The sequence below is a fragment of the Ictidomys tridecemlineatus genome, chromosome 12 (assembly GCF_052094955.1).
Source record: "Ictidomys tridecemlineatus isolate mIctTri1 chromosome 12, mIctTri1.hap1, whole genome shotgun sequence".
In the NCBI taxonomy this organism is placed as follows: domain Eukaryota; kingdom Metazoa; phylum Chordata; class Mammalia; order Rodentia; family Sciuridae; genus Ictidomys; species Ictidomys tridecemlineatus.
Window position 1 is genome coordinate 108291574 of NC_135488.1, and position 15203 is coordinate 108306776.

Here is a 15203-nt window from a genome sequence, read left to right on the forward strand (position 1 = left end):
CACCAAATTGCTTTCACTAATAACTTTGGAAATGAATTCTAATTTCGGCTTTAGCCTTTTCTATTTGGATGGCCTGGAAAACTTGTTTTAAGCTCATAGAGCACCAATATAATTATTGAGAAGCTCAATAAATGTTAGGTGACTAGAGTAGTTACCAAATTATATTTGAATAAGTGCTTCTTCTTTTTTCAATATTAGAACCTAAGTTCATGTTACAGGCTTTAGAATGCCTTTTGTCATGCTAACCTAGATAAAGAGCTTCTTTTCTCTGAAAACACCTCTCCAACACTTATACTGACCCCTTATAGAGTTATAATGTCTACATTTTTATACCAAGGGGAGTATTTGGCTGTATTCAGCTTAAATTCAAATCTGAAAGTTCTTCCAAATGGTAGTAACAGACATATATATCATTTACTGGGTGCCTATGTCAGTGATGGAAGATTCTTTGTAGATATTCAAGCAGCTTTATAGGATACTACTCACCACTGTACCACCAGGGCCCAGCACAATGCTTGCTACATAATAGATCTTATATAAATATTTGAATAAATCAGTCTCAGAAAAGTTAGGAAATATCTCCAATGTCACAGAAACAACCTGTAGCAGAAAAGAAACTGAGCTACGCATGTCTGACAAAAAGTTTTTAGCCATGTCACCCAAAATACAAGCCATTCCCTCAAAGAGTAATCTTACAAAGCCTCGAGTAGGTAGACAAGAACAAGCCTCCAATATATCGAGGTAAGAGAGAGAAACCAATTCCAAGATCCAAGAGGCAGACCTTAAGGGCAGAATTTCAGATACATGATGGTCATAAAGCGATAACCAAACACATAAACAGTAAGCTGTTATAAGTCTGTGTATCAACAACACAACCAGATCAGCAAAGAATCAGTGCAACATAGAATGCTTTAAAAATGATTGGCATAACTCAGGTTATGAAATAAGTCCTTGAGGAAGAGAAAGTAAAAACTCACATTAAAGTGCATAAAGTTAGGGCTTGGGGATACAGTTCAGTTGGTAGAGTGCTTGCCTTGCATGCACAAGGCCCTGGGTTCAATCCCCAGCAACACACACACACACACAAAGGGCATACAGTTATAGCTAAATGAATACAGATAAGTCATTCCTCACACATTATTCATCTCAAAATCTCAAGAACAGCCCTGGAGAGGAACATCATTACCCTAGGTACATATATGATTGCACAAATGGTGTGACTCTACATCAGGTACAACCAGATTGAAATGTTGTGCTCTATTTGTGTACAATGAATTGAAATGCATTCTGCTGTCGTGTATAATTAATTACAACAAAAAGAAAAAAGGCAGATCTAGATATTGTTATAAGTATTTGCCTGGATTAAATGGTCCTACTGATTATCATAGCTCAGAGTAATGCACAAATTAAGATAAGCAGACCATTGGGAGAACATTTAAATGGGATTTATTGGGGGGGGGAGCAATACAGTCTTTATAGAATTACTGATAATAAAAATTTTGTGAAGAACTTAGGTAAGCACTCAGTATATGGTTGATACTTATATAATAAATGTCAGTTTTCCTCCTTCCTCAGCAATTTGTACTACTTCTAATTTTTATTATAAATAACAATGGACATTTGTGTACAAGTTTTTATGTGGACATTTTCTTTTTGCCTTGGGTATATGCCTAGGAGAATTGCATGGTAACTCTACATGTAACTATTTGAGTGAACATCAGACTTTTTCCAAAGTGGCTGTCCCATTTTACACTACTGCTGGATTATGAAGGTACCAATTTCTCCATTGCCTTCATCCTTATTTTTTATATTTTAGCCATTCTATTGGATGTGAGGCAATAACAAGTTATGGTTTTGATTTGCATTTTGGTAGCTAATAATGTCAAGAATTGTTTCATGTGCTTACTGATAATTTGTATATCTTCATTGGAGAAATGTGTACTCTGCTCATTTTTAAGTTATCTTTTGATTATTGATTTGCAAGAATTCTTTATACAAGTCCCTTAGCACAGGATTTGCAAATATTTTTTTCCCATTTCATGGGTTGTCTCTTCACATTTTTCTTCTTCAGTGATGGGCATTGAATCTAGGGCCTTGTGCGTACTAGACAAACACTCTACCACTGGGCTGCATCTTCAGCTCTTTTTACCTAGTTTGAGACAAGGTCTCACTAATTGCCCAGGCTGGACCCAAATTTGTAATCCTCCTGCCTCACCCTCCTGAGTGGTGGTATGACAGTGGTGTATGACAGTATGCACCACCATGGCAGCTCTCTTCATTCTCTTAATGCTGTCCTTCATAACACAAGTTTTGATGATGTCTACTTTATCTTTCTTTTGTGGTGTCATATCTAAGAAGCCCTTGCCTAAACCAAAGCCCTGAAGATTTATACCTATTTCCTCCTAAGAGTTTTATAGTTTTACTTCCTATATTCAAGGATTTCATCCACTTTATAGTAATTTTTAAGCAATATATAACATGAAATAGGGATTAAGCTTCATTTTCATATAAATATCCAATATTTTCAACAGCATCTACTGAAAGACTGTTGTTTCCCCATTGAACTGTCTTGAGTCTGGTTGAAAATCAATTTATCATAAATGTGAGGGCATATTTCTAGATTCTTGATTCTATCCCCTTGATCTATAGTGACTCACATGTCTATCTTTATATTAGTACAATATTTTTTTCATTAACAAAGTTTTGTAGTGAGTTTTGAAATCAATGAGTCCTCCAATTTTCTGTTCAAAATTCGCTGTTCAGAGTCTCTAGAATTTCCATGATGCTAAAATCAGTTGCTAGGTTCTGCTACAAAAGCAATCCAGCCAGCCAGCCAGCCAGAAAACAAGCCAGCCAGAATTGATGGGTTGTACTGAATCTGATCAGTTTGAATAGCGTTGCCATTTTAAGTCTTCTGATTCATGAACATGAGATGTCTCTCCATTTATTAATTTCTTTTACAATACTTGTTACTTTTAGAATGTTTTTCCACTTGTTTTGTTAAATTTATTCCAAGGTGTTTTCTTCTTTTTGATGTTACTGTAAATGGAACTATTTTCTTAATTTTCATTTAGAGAAATTTCATTTCTATTTTTATACTCCGTGAGTACACAGAAAAATAATTAATTTTTGCTGATCTGTATACTTCAACCTTGAGCTCATCAGTTTTAACAATTTTTAATGGATTCCTTAGGAGTTTTCAATATACATTTGAAATATACATTCAATATATATTTTTCAATATTGTCATTTGCAAATAGAAGCAGTTTCACTATTTCTTTTCAAATCTGGATGCTCTCTAGAATTTTTCAGTACTAGATAAATTTATGAAAAATTTAATATGTGGATGTATTCAAATCAATAGTGCATAGATTAATTTTTAAAACAAAAGTAAGGGAAAGAAAAGTGCTATAGAAGAGAAAAAGCAGAAAACTCAATGAATTAGAAAGCAAGGAAACTGATTCCTACAGCACTACTACATTATTAACTAGCTGTTTTGCATTCTTAATGAGGTAATAATCCTCTTAATGAGTTCATAATCCTCTTTTGGTTACACAAGGGATTTTCAAAATCTTTTTCCATTTGATATACCATGAACTTTGGGGAATAAGGATAAATTTCCTTAGTTTATTCAATCATTACAACCATGATTTTACTAATATTAACCATCCTCTCTCCTTTACCCCTCACAAAGGAGAAAAAGGTTACCACAAGTAAAAGAGGGCACTAAAGTATCTTCACATTGAGAGAAAATGTAACTATCAGGTAAGTATAGTCGATAACATTACAAGATATTTATAAAAAGTTACCCTCTTGGGAACAAGCTGGAATATAAATAAATGCTTCAGTGGCTTGTGGAAGAAAAAGTAAAAATCAACAAATGAACAAAACATTTACTCTGTCAAATAATGCACTATTTAAAACTATAAGAATATGGATATTTTTAAAACAATAAAAATGTGTTCTAAAAATATATATTATCTGAAATTTTATCACAGAAAGTCATTTTTAAAACCCAAATTTTAGATTCCACTTTTTAATTATTATTTTGATTAAAATGACAGAAACTTTTCACAATATATAAAAACTAAATTTTTCTACTAAACAATAACTATCTACCCTCCCTCAGCTTTGCTTATATTGATAGTAGTATAATAATAAATTATACTGAAGTATTTTATCTTTCATGTATTCTGGAATCTTACTTTTAATCTCTGGGATAAAGGAAGAGGACTATCCAAATAAGTACCAGGCTCCCTGTCTTTCTTATGACTTTGTAGACAACTCTGAGAACTTTTTGCTGTATCTAGAAAACATTTTTCTTCATTTCCGGTTGTTTTATAAGACTTGACAAACAGTTCAGTTTCTTTAACATGTATCTTAGGGTTACTCAATTTGCTGTGGTTGTGTCCTTTGAAGTGTGCTGGGCTATGGTTCTGAGAACTGTAACTCATTTTTTGAGTTGTGCACTTAGCTTTCCCAAATGTTGGGGTACTTTCTTCATTAGAGGAATGTCTGTCAAAAAAAACACTATTCTTCATGACGATTTTTTGAGTGCGTTGCCTATCAATTTTTCTACTACGATCTAAAGCAGGATGTAGTGGTCCAATTCTAATATCAGAGGTCTTTACTACTGGATTATTGACAGGATAAGGTATGGAAGTACTAACTTTATAGTTTTCTTGATGTAGCTGGTCTCCTTTTAGGAAATGAGACTTTCTAGATTCATTTTGCAAATGAATTTCTGGAAGATCTTTTGAAAGATGCAACAGACAATCAGAACTACTGTTATCAATACAAGATTCTTTGTCCCTTGTTAGGGACACAGTTTTCAGATGAATATCTGGTTGTATATTATCCTGAGGATTTGATGATTTTATTTGTATTCGTTTCTTTAAAGGCAAATCCTGAAGATGTAAATCACTAATGCCAGAAAGTAGATGCTCTTCAGGACTAATCTTTTGAAGATTCCCATGCAACCCTTTATTGATGTTTGTGTTACTCCATTCTGATTCATATGACAACTGTTCTGGGATATTTCCAAAGTCTTCAGGGATGGCTGATAGGTCTGATTCAAGTTCTGATTGTTGTAAAACATGAGAGAGAGGGTTTATTTGAATAGCTGAAGAATTACTAAAAGAAGTATCTTCCCAGTCAATGGTACTCAAGTGTAGGTCAGTAATTGCAGATATATTATAGGATGAAATATTGGGCTGATTAGATTCTGAAATTACAGACTTACTGACATCTTTAATATCCTGTATAGTCAAAGGTCTTGAAGAAGACATTTGCTGTTGTGTACTCAAATAAGGAGCATTTTCAGGTAAAAGCAAGCCATTGGATAAGGCAGAAATAGATTTCTGTGGTAATGGAGGATCAGGAGAAATTTCCAAATTTAACTTGGCATTCTGCTTAAGAAAGATTTCACATGTGGGGTTTAAAGTCTTAAATGACTGAAAACTCATTGCATCATCTGATTCTGGTGAACTGTTTTCCTTAGGTTTAATTTTCATATCTGAAAAAGAAAAAAATATAATTAACAAGTATTTTCTTTTCCTTAACCTGGGTAAAAATACATGGTTCAGATAGAAATCTTCTATGTGAGCTGTTTTTTGCCTTTTCTCTTTTTCTTTATTCATTCCTAAAAATATTATAAAATATTTTCTTCTGGAAAAAAGTTATAATTGAGTAGTTTTTCTTAATGAGGTTTAAGAAATAGTAAAAAAATATATTAATAATCTGAAATGTTATAGTTAGATGCTCTGAATTCAGTTAGTATAATCATTAATATCTGGTTAAGTTAGTAGACACAGAAGAGAATGGTGTACTTCTGGTTTTTCAACTTAAAAAAAAAGTATATGAAGTTAAAGAGAAAAAGTATCATTCTTTCTTTTGATTTTACAGAACTTCCAACAAAATTTAGACAAGACATATTCAAATAGAATAGGTGGTTCTTATCTAACAGGAGTGTGTGCTATATACAGTTATCCAACACAGTACTTACTTTTTTTTGGTTTCTTCCCTTTAATTTCTAATTTTTGTTTTTGGTAGTCAGCTACAATCTCAGAATAGGCTGCTGTAAACAATGATTCTTCTTCGATTGTAAGTAGAAGCAATTCTCCATGTTGTTGTTCTTCTAAAGCATAATGTTCTAAAAGATTAAAAATGCAGTAAAGCAGCCTTAATTATAGATTTGAAAAATCATTTTTCCCAGGTAACAAAGTATACCCCAGATTGACAATTTATCAGAAATCTTGCTTTATAAGATCTCTACTCTAATAGTACAGAATTTATTTATTTATTTTTGGTCTGGAAAAAACTGAAAGGAGATTCCTCTGAAATTAGAACTTGAAAATTTTTTTGCTTCAGAGATGGTAGCAGCAGTTTTAAGAATAAAAAACTTTTGGGCTGGGATGGAATTCAGTGGTAGAGTGCTTACCTAGCATGTACACAGTCCTGGATTCAATCCCCAGTACCGGGAGGGAAAGAAAAAAAGAAAATAAGAGAACTTCAAGTTGGTTGGCTAGTTGGTTCTAATTTCTCCTAGTAATTGTTAAAATTCTGGATAAGAAATGGAATAGACAGTTTTCTATGACTTTAACATTATTTTTCTTTAAAAGAGATGGCTTCTGAACAGAACAGAATTGAAAAGGTCATCAAAAATATTATTATGTCAGAGGTTATCTCTTCCTCTCTTTTGAAGTGCTAGGCATCGAACTCAGGACCTAACATTGCTAAACTAGTATTCTACCACTGACCTATACCCCAGGTCCTGTTATAAATCTCTTGAGGATACTCCCAAGCAGCTGATAATTCCCAAGAAGATGACAAATGAAAATGCGTATATGTAAATTTATGATATGATATAAAAATAGTAAACTAGATTCCCATGTGTATTCTATATGTGGGCAAAACTACATGCAAAGCCAAATTATAATGAAAACATCTATAACTTTATAGCAGAAGCAAAGGAAACAGGTGATCTTAAGGTGTTTCTTGTTTAATATCAGCTTGTAGTCCACTTCTTCCCTCAGGAATAGCTCCCTCAAGGACAAATAAAAGTTACCTGTTCCTCAGTTCCAGATAGGAGAGATGCACTGCTAAACTGGGCTAATATTTTCTTTTCTGAAAATACATTAGTTGGTAGAACTGTTCCTACATAATTTCCAAATTCCTTAGCCTTCAATTTTCTTACTATTGCTTAGAATAGTCACCTATTTCTTTTTCTTTTCTTTCAGTACCAGGGATTGAACTCAGGGGCACTCAACCACTGAATTCACATCCCCAGCCCTTTTTGTATTTTATTTAGAGACAGGATGTCTCACTGAGTTGCTTAGGTTCACGCTACATTGCTGAGGCTGATTTTGAACTCAAGATCCTCCTGTCTCAACCTCCTGAGCTAGATTATAGGTATGTGCCACTGTACCCAGCTCTAGTTACCTAGTTCTTTACATAATTTTATTTTTCAAAGTTTCCTACAGCTTAAACTTCCACTCTTTAATTCATGCAAATATAATCACACAATCTAATTTCAAGAGCAAATAGATATAAACTTGGGATCATTTTCTATTTTAAATTATGTGTACTTTACTTGTCTCTGAAGATAATTCAGAACTCACAAAATTTCTGTGTGTGGCAAAAATAAGAGTAATGTGACAATTATAAATTCTCATAAAACTAAACAGAATAATGGAAAGGAAGGGTACCCTGTGACTATTCAGCAATTTCAACTGTTTTAGAACTAGTTATATTTGAAATCCAATGATTGGAACTTTTGTAGAAGAATTTTTTTAAAGAATACATTGATATTATTTTCTTAAACATTACAAAATAAATACCAACTAAAAATCACTTGAAGTTTATCATATTATTAATCAAAGTCTATTTAAAATAATACAAGTAAATCAGTTTACACAAATAAACTAAAAAATTAATGTATGGTACATGCTTTATATGCATCTTATGTTATATGTAGATACACACACACACTTACTACACATATATGGTCAAATATTTTATGTTAAAACATTTTTCTTATATTGAATACCTACCAGGCTTTTCCCATTCTACTTGAAAACAATGAACTCCATTTCTGATTCGGGGTTTAACAATTCTGAAAAATAAATTCATCTAATGAAGTCTAATTGTATGTGTCATAGAAATTTTCAATTTACTGACAGAATAATTCAATTGCTATTGATTTTTATTCTAAGTAAAAATAAGAAATTACTGCCTAGTTATTCCTTTGAGTAGTTAAAAGAATAATTTTATATTTGGTGCATAAGATTTATAATTGTTATACTTTTCTTAGTATCCTTCTTTATTGGGCAGCACTCCTTTTTTCCATAATGATTTTCACTTTGAAGTCTACTTTATTACATTATTTGGTAAGAATGTGCCTGATAAATCTTCTTAAATCTCTATTTTATACAAACTTGCTATTATTTTGTATGTTCTTAGTAAACACAGTATCCACTAAACTTGCAACAGATGAGTTTAATCCACTCACATTTATTGTGATTACTGATTAAACTGGATGCATTCATAAATGTTATTTTGTGTTTTCTGTTACCAGCTTGTTCTTTGCTACTTCCTCCTTCTTATATGATTTTGGTTTGATACTTTTATTTTCTTATTTTAATTTTGTTGGTAAGGATGACCGAGATTATACTTCTTGTGGTTACTCTTTATATGTGTGAAAATACCTTTTCTGTGGAAAATGTTTTAATAATTTCTAGGTGACCAATTACTTCACTCAGTAATGAATATAAATATAAATAAAATATTTCACTTTGAAATATTAGTCCATCATTTCCTATCAGCATCTATTACTGTTATGAAAGGTATGTGCTATCAGATTATCATTCCTTTGCCTTTTGACATTTTTGATAAAGTTTCAAAACATTAGAAAAGTTACAATAGTACAATGAATATTAACACATTTACTGAAACTCGCCAGTCTTAATATTTTGCCAAATTTGTTTTTTCCCATTTGAAAATTAGTTGCTACATGCATTAGAAGATCACCCCTACAAAGCCCATATATGTGAAGATTTCTTCTCCCTAGCCACAAAGCAAGCTTCAGAAAATTAATACTATTATACAGTTCATTTTGATTTTCCCTCTCTGTACTTAAAAATGTACTTTGTAGCTTCAAGAAAACTCAGAATTCAGTCAGGATCACAATATTTTCATATCTTTTTAATCTAGAAAAACTTTATAGCTTTAAAATTTTTATTATATTCATAAAGAAGAGTCCAGAATGGCAGTTCTGTGAAGTGTTTCTCACTTTGGATTCATTAGACTGTATTTTTCCTCATTAGATTGAGATGAAACTTCTTCTGGCTAAAACATTACATAGAACTAGGGCTATAGCTCAGTGGTTAAGCACTTGCCTAGAATGCATGAGGTCCTGCATTCAATTACCAGCACTGCCAAAAAATCAAAAATAAATAAGCACACACACACACACACACTCACATACATGCAGATGATGATATCTTTATTAGTAGTCATTACTAACTTAATTAAGCCGATCTCTACTTCTGACGGTACCATTTTTCCTTTGTAATTAATCTATGGAATGACAGTTGAAATCATACTTTTTTTCCCCAGCAATCTTTCAACAGTGTCTTCAATATTTGTTGATGATTCTTTCTTGACTTGTTTATTATCACTTTTTAAGACATTCCTTTTATGCTCAATATCTAGATATGCTGGGTACAATATGCTGGATTTATTTATTGTACTTGGAATATAAATTTTAGAAAACTTTATCAAATGTTATCTCTTCAAAAACTACTTTTTAGCCAGGGACAGTGGCACATGCCTGTAATCCTAGTGGCTCTGGAGGCTGAGGCAAGATGATTGCAAGTTCAAAGCCAGCCTCAGCAATGGAGAGGTGCTAAGCAACTCAGTGAGACCGTATCTCTAAATAAAATAAAATAGGTCTAGGGATGTGGCTCAGTGATCGAGTACCTGAGTTCAATTCCTAGTACCAAACAAACAAAAACTACTACTACTTTTCCTCTTAGTTGGTTCTAGAAAACAGGTAGAAATTCTCAAAGTATTCTCAAGTTAAACTTAAATATTTTTCATTAGTGTTAAGTTGTCTTCTGTGTGACTTGATTAGTAGTCTTCTAATACTCCAATTCTCTGTGATCAAATTAAGCCTAGAGTCCCATGTTTAAATGACTTTTTCTTAAGACTTTATCTCTAATTTTTAAGACTTCTAGAAGTGTACTTTTTATATCCATTTATTTAAAATCATTTCTATCTACTTCGTTTTGTAATTTCACCTTTTCATCTTCTTACGGAAATATCCTTCATTTCCTTGAGACTTCCTAGTATTCAGAAAGGCCAATAAATTCAAAATAAAAAAAAATTAAAAACCATCAGTGTTAACTATTTAATAAAACTAACTGACTTGGAGTGAATTCATGATGCAATTGTTAAAAACTATTATATTTCTTTATCTACAATGCATTTTTCTTCAATTCTCTCATATTTTATCTCTGTTCTCACTTCTACTTCTCCATTTCTTGCTGAGTATTTTTCAGCAGCAATTCCAGCCTAGTTACTGGGTTTTAAGAAACAAATCTGACCCTATCAGGCCTTGGTTTTAGTCCCGTATTCCCTCTATACTTTTGTTTCTTTCCTAGTCTACTGAAATTGTTATCTTGTTAAGTCTAGCTCTTTTTATATTTATTTCTTTTGATAACCTATTATTACTGTCTTTGAAGTAGGAGAATATGTCAAAACATGAATTGACTGTGTTGTCTAAACTAAAAGCCCTGAATATGCTTTTCATGTCCCAGGAGGTTTTTCCTCCACTTTTGCAAAATAAAGAGCTACATACCCCACTTTTAGAGATATTAAGAATAGTTTAGATCATCACATATTCTAATAGAAACAAGGAGTCTTCATCATATAATTCTTAAGCTACATTACCGTATTGGCTGTAATTGTTTAGAGTTCCTTCTACCAAGTTTTCTTTCTTTCATGTCATAGCGGGTCAAAAGTACCAACAATTTCTCACATGCATAGGGATTGGGCCATTCCATTTTTTCAAGGGTAAATCTCTGTAAATATGATAAAAATAAGACAAGACTTTAAAAATTTCTTGGAAACAAATAATACTCATAGGTGTTACCATTTTTCCATTATAATTTAAATTAAAATTAATGAGAATATTACTAGAAAGAACGATGAGCCTTCTAAGGAGGAAGCATTGGACAATGATGAAGTTCTAAGATTCTTGGTCTGTATGCCAGCATATTTCCTAGACTTTGGGTTAGGTAACTTAACCCGTTTAATGGTTAGTTTACTCTGTGAAATGGAGACAATATAACCTAACTCACAGATTATGAAGATTGAGAATATATGTAAAGTATTAAATGCAATAGTAAATTTTAAGTGGTCACTAAATGTTGGCTGCAATTATTAATATGATTATTGAAAGGGGCAAGTAGCAAATAGTTACAATTTATTGAGCCATTTCTGTGCCCAGAGCCACTATACTAAGGGATAATAAACATAATCTCATTTAATACTTATGGTAACAAGTAATGTTATTTTTGTTTTGAGGATAATGCATATTCCAGGTCACATAGTGATGACAGACTGTTCAAATTTATATCTAGATCACAGATTTCAAATCTCAATCCTTTTGTAACTTATATTGCCTTCCACAATCATGCATGTGATCCTGATATTCTTTGGTAGAGGCCCCCTCCCCACAAACATAGTCCCGGATACAATATGGATATATGGTAACTGGATATATGGTAATTAAGACATTTTCAAAAAAAATAGCATTATTGTGATTTCTCTTATGGTATAGAAAGTATGTCCACTGTGAGGCAAAGGAGTAAAGGATAAAAGTAAATACTAAAAAATATATGAATAGTCAATAGCTGTTTTCATTTTTAAACTTCTTGAATAAATTCATTACTAACTTTGTACTATAAAGTAATAATTCATTTTAGGGTACCTGGAACAATAATAAATCAGGTCTTTGGTACCTGATTACCTTCATCAATTTATCTTTGTTCACAAGGAATTCTTGAATAACCTACCAGGGGGGAAAAAAAAAAGGAATTGGGACCATGAAACTTAAAAAGTTCATGAAATGAATATACAATTGAATTATTGGTTACCTCATGAAATGGGAATCCCTCACAACTGCAAGCTTTCCTGAAAATTAAATTATATACATTATTACTATAATCAGACAATTATTGACAGAATCCGAAATGATCTTGTCCAATCTTCTGTCTTTTAAAGAAAAATATTACATGTAGTTCTTAAACATTCATCAAGTTTATAGCTGAATAACAACTATCTCCTAAGATAGCTGAATTTTGGAGTGGAATCAAGAAAAGTATATGTATGACTAATCTAGATGTGGGAAGTTATGTAAAAAGAGTTCAATCACAAGTCTATATACAGCTCATGATAGGAAAAAAAAAAAAGTCTTAAAAAAATACCTCTTAATATTGTTCTCCACTCCATTTAGTTGCCTATCATGTTCTGTCTGGTGCCATTCACAAGGACAGGAGTATTCATAGTCATGCGGTTCACAGTATCTATCACTTTTACATAATTTGCATCCATTACGTTCATGATCCTTAGGTGAGCCTTTATGGAGAAAGTGTAAAAAAAAAAAAAATGTATATATATATATATATATATATGTATATATATATATATATACACACACACACACACACACACACATATATAAGAAAGTATAATTTTCAGTGCTTATGAATTACTTTCTATTACATTTTTTTCATTATCTAAACTTTCAAAAATTGGTGCTGCCTAGCATAGGTTTTAGTAAATTTGAGTTGAATAGAGTAAAATTTGAGTTGAACAGAGTAAAAACTTTCTGGTTTATGTAGTAGCTATAGAAAAGCATAATGCAATTATTACCAAAATGATGATTTATTTAATAGAATAATTAATGGGTTAATAATTAATAATTAATAGTTTCTTTGATTAGCATATGAAAAGCATATGCCAGTTAATTACTTCTGTCAGTGCATAGCTCTCAGTTACACAGTTATTTTTAAACTAGGCTTGAAACATAAATAGATTATGACTACAACATAGGTGTGGGGCCCAAGTTTCCTTAAACAGGAAAAGTGTGGTTACCTTCAACATTGTTTTGAGAGTATAGAAGAGCATGTATATATATACTTGATATGAGTTAAAGTTGTCATTTATAAAATATCAAGAAATTATAGAATATCATATTATTTGTAAAAACATTTATATTCTTCTATGATTTAATTTATAAATTAACAAAGTCAGTGAAAACTTACACTGAGATGAGCTAATAGGATCTCCTAATCTCCTTTGGGAGTAAAAGGCCTTTCTGACACAGGCTGTGCTCAGTGATATATACATATTTTTTTTCTTTCCCTCCTCTTCCTCCTTTTTTTAAATTTTTTTTTTAAAAAAAACTAAGACTAATGGAGATCCAAGTTATTTTCAATAACAGTGAATATATATAGAAATCAGTTTGAAGTCATTATCTTTACACATAGTAAAAGTGCATTATGGGACAATAAATAATCATCTAAGTAAATAAATATAAATAATTACCACAGGGGACTGGGGTAGTGGCTCAGTGGTAAAGCATTTGCCTAGCATGTGTGAGGCACTGGGTTCGATTCTCAGCACCAAATATAAATAAATAAAATAAAGATCCATTGACAACCAAAAAATATTAAAAAAAAAAACACCAAAAAGTAAAATGGTTTCAATTCCATTTTTCCATTTTTTAAAAAAGGATTTATATATTGAAAACATGATAATTTTAAGATCTAAGTAATTAGGTATCAGTTTGAAATCATACTTATTGTATATTTATCATCTGTTCACATCATTTCATTCAACAAATATTTACTGAGAGTCTATTATCTGTGTATAACAATTTGAATCTAAGGCATTCCCAACCTAGTGGGAAAAAGCCTTCAAAGTGTTATTAATAAAAGTATGAAAAAGTACAATGAGAACAGTAATGAAAGTGTGGATATCAGACTTTCATATCATGAGGATATTCCCTCTTGTCTGCTTACCTGGATGGCAGCACACAGAGCAGTGAGCCAGTTTTTTAGCTACTAGTGGTTGCACAGCAGAATAACTTGATTTTTCATTCCACTGATTAAATCTGTAATAGAAATTGTTTTTTTTTGGTGGGCAGGGGTCACAAAAATGCTGTTATCAAATGTCAATTTACTCTATTTCCTTTCACCTGATAAATTATCTTCCCTTTGGTGGGAGATAAATTTGATGACCTTGCCTGGAAAAATCCTTAGTCACAAGTTTTAAATGTGGCCTTAAGAAGAGCAGAATAATTGCCCTCTGGATGCTGTGGTACATGCTTGTAATCCCAGCGGCATGGGGGGCTGAGGCAGGAGTATGGTGAGCTCAAAGCCAGCTGCAGGAACTTAGCAAAGCAACTTAAGCAACTTAGTGAGACCCTGGCTCTAAATAATGTGTAAAAAAGGACTGGGGATGTGGCTTATTTGTTAAGTGTCCCTGAATTCAATTTCCAGTTAAAAAAAAAAAAAAAAAAGCACAATTACCAAAAAGGAGAGAGTATATACCTAAATGTGGGTATTGTAATCATATATTATATATTCACTCAGCATCTCTTTAGAAGGAGCTTGTTAGATAGCAATATATGGAGAGAATGATTTATATATCTTTGCTCTCTTCTCTATATGCCAGAGTTTAAAACAATCAGAATGTGTACATGAACATTTTTCTACATCAGAAATCAGAGCAAAGTGTAATACATAAACCAAATAAGAAATCTGCATTAGTTGAAATGAGCATTTCTTAATCTGTTATGCAAACAGAAAAACATTACTCATTTAATGAAAAAATTTAAATATATATTAGAGTGGAAATTTCTAATAAATAAAAGTTAATTTTGCTTTTGTCTAACATTCTGTGTTAACATAAAACCACCAAAAAGCTAGGTAGTAAGCATAAAGCATTAAGTACCCTGAAATGTGTCCCTCTACTTACAGAAGTTAAGATTTCAATAAAAAGCTAAATTACCTCTTAAGTTCTTTAGATAATATCTAGTACTTAGAATTATTTTTTAGCTGTTAGAATTTTACTCATTTACCACAAAGACAAAGTATAAGTTTTTTAAAAATTAGCATTAATCGCTTCTGGAGAAG

The 15203-nt window shown here is 31.8% G+C and overlaps 1 protein-coding gene across 1 annotated transcript in view; it reads right to left on the bottom strand.

The window, feature by feature from the left end:
• Window positions 1–631: 631 nt before the first annotated feature.
• Window positions 632–15203, bottom strand: part of Gen1 (GEN1 structure-specific endonuclease) — a 29624-nt gene continuing 15052 nt past the window's right edge. Inside the window, exons 7-14 of the mRNA XM_005322622.4 lie at window positions 14088–14179; window positions 12489–12639; window positions 12159–12195; window positions 11993–12073; window positions 10951–11081; window positions 8052–8113; window positions 6005–6151; window positions 632–5515 (exon numbers count right to left, since the gene is read on the bottom strand). Coding sequence (XP_005322679.2) covers window positions 4185–5515; window positions 6005–6151; window positions 8052–8113; window positions 10951–11081; window positions 11993–12073; window positions 12159–12195; window positions 12489–12639; window positions 14088–14179 — 2032 coding nt within the window. The 3' untranslated portion in view covers window positions 632–4184. The remainder of the gene's footprint in view (window positions 5516–6004; window positions 6152–8051; window positions 8114–10950; window positions 11082–11992; window positions 12074–12158; window positions 12196–12488; window positions 12640–14087; window positions 14180–15203) is intronic.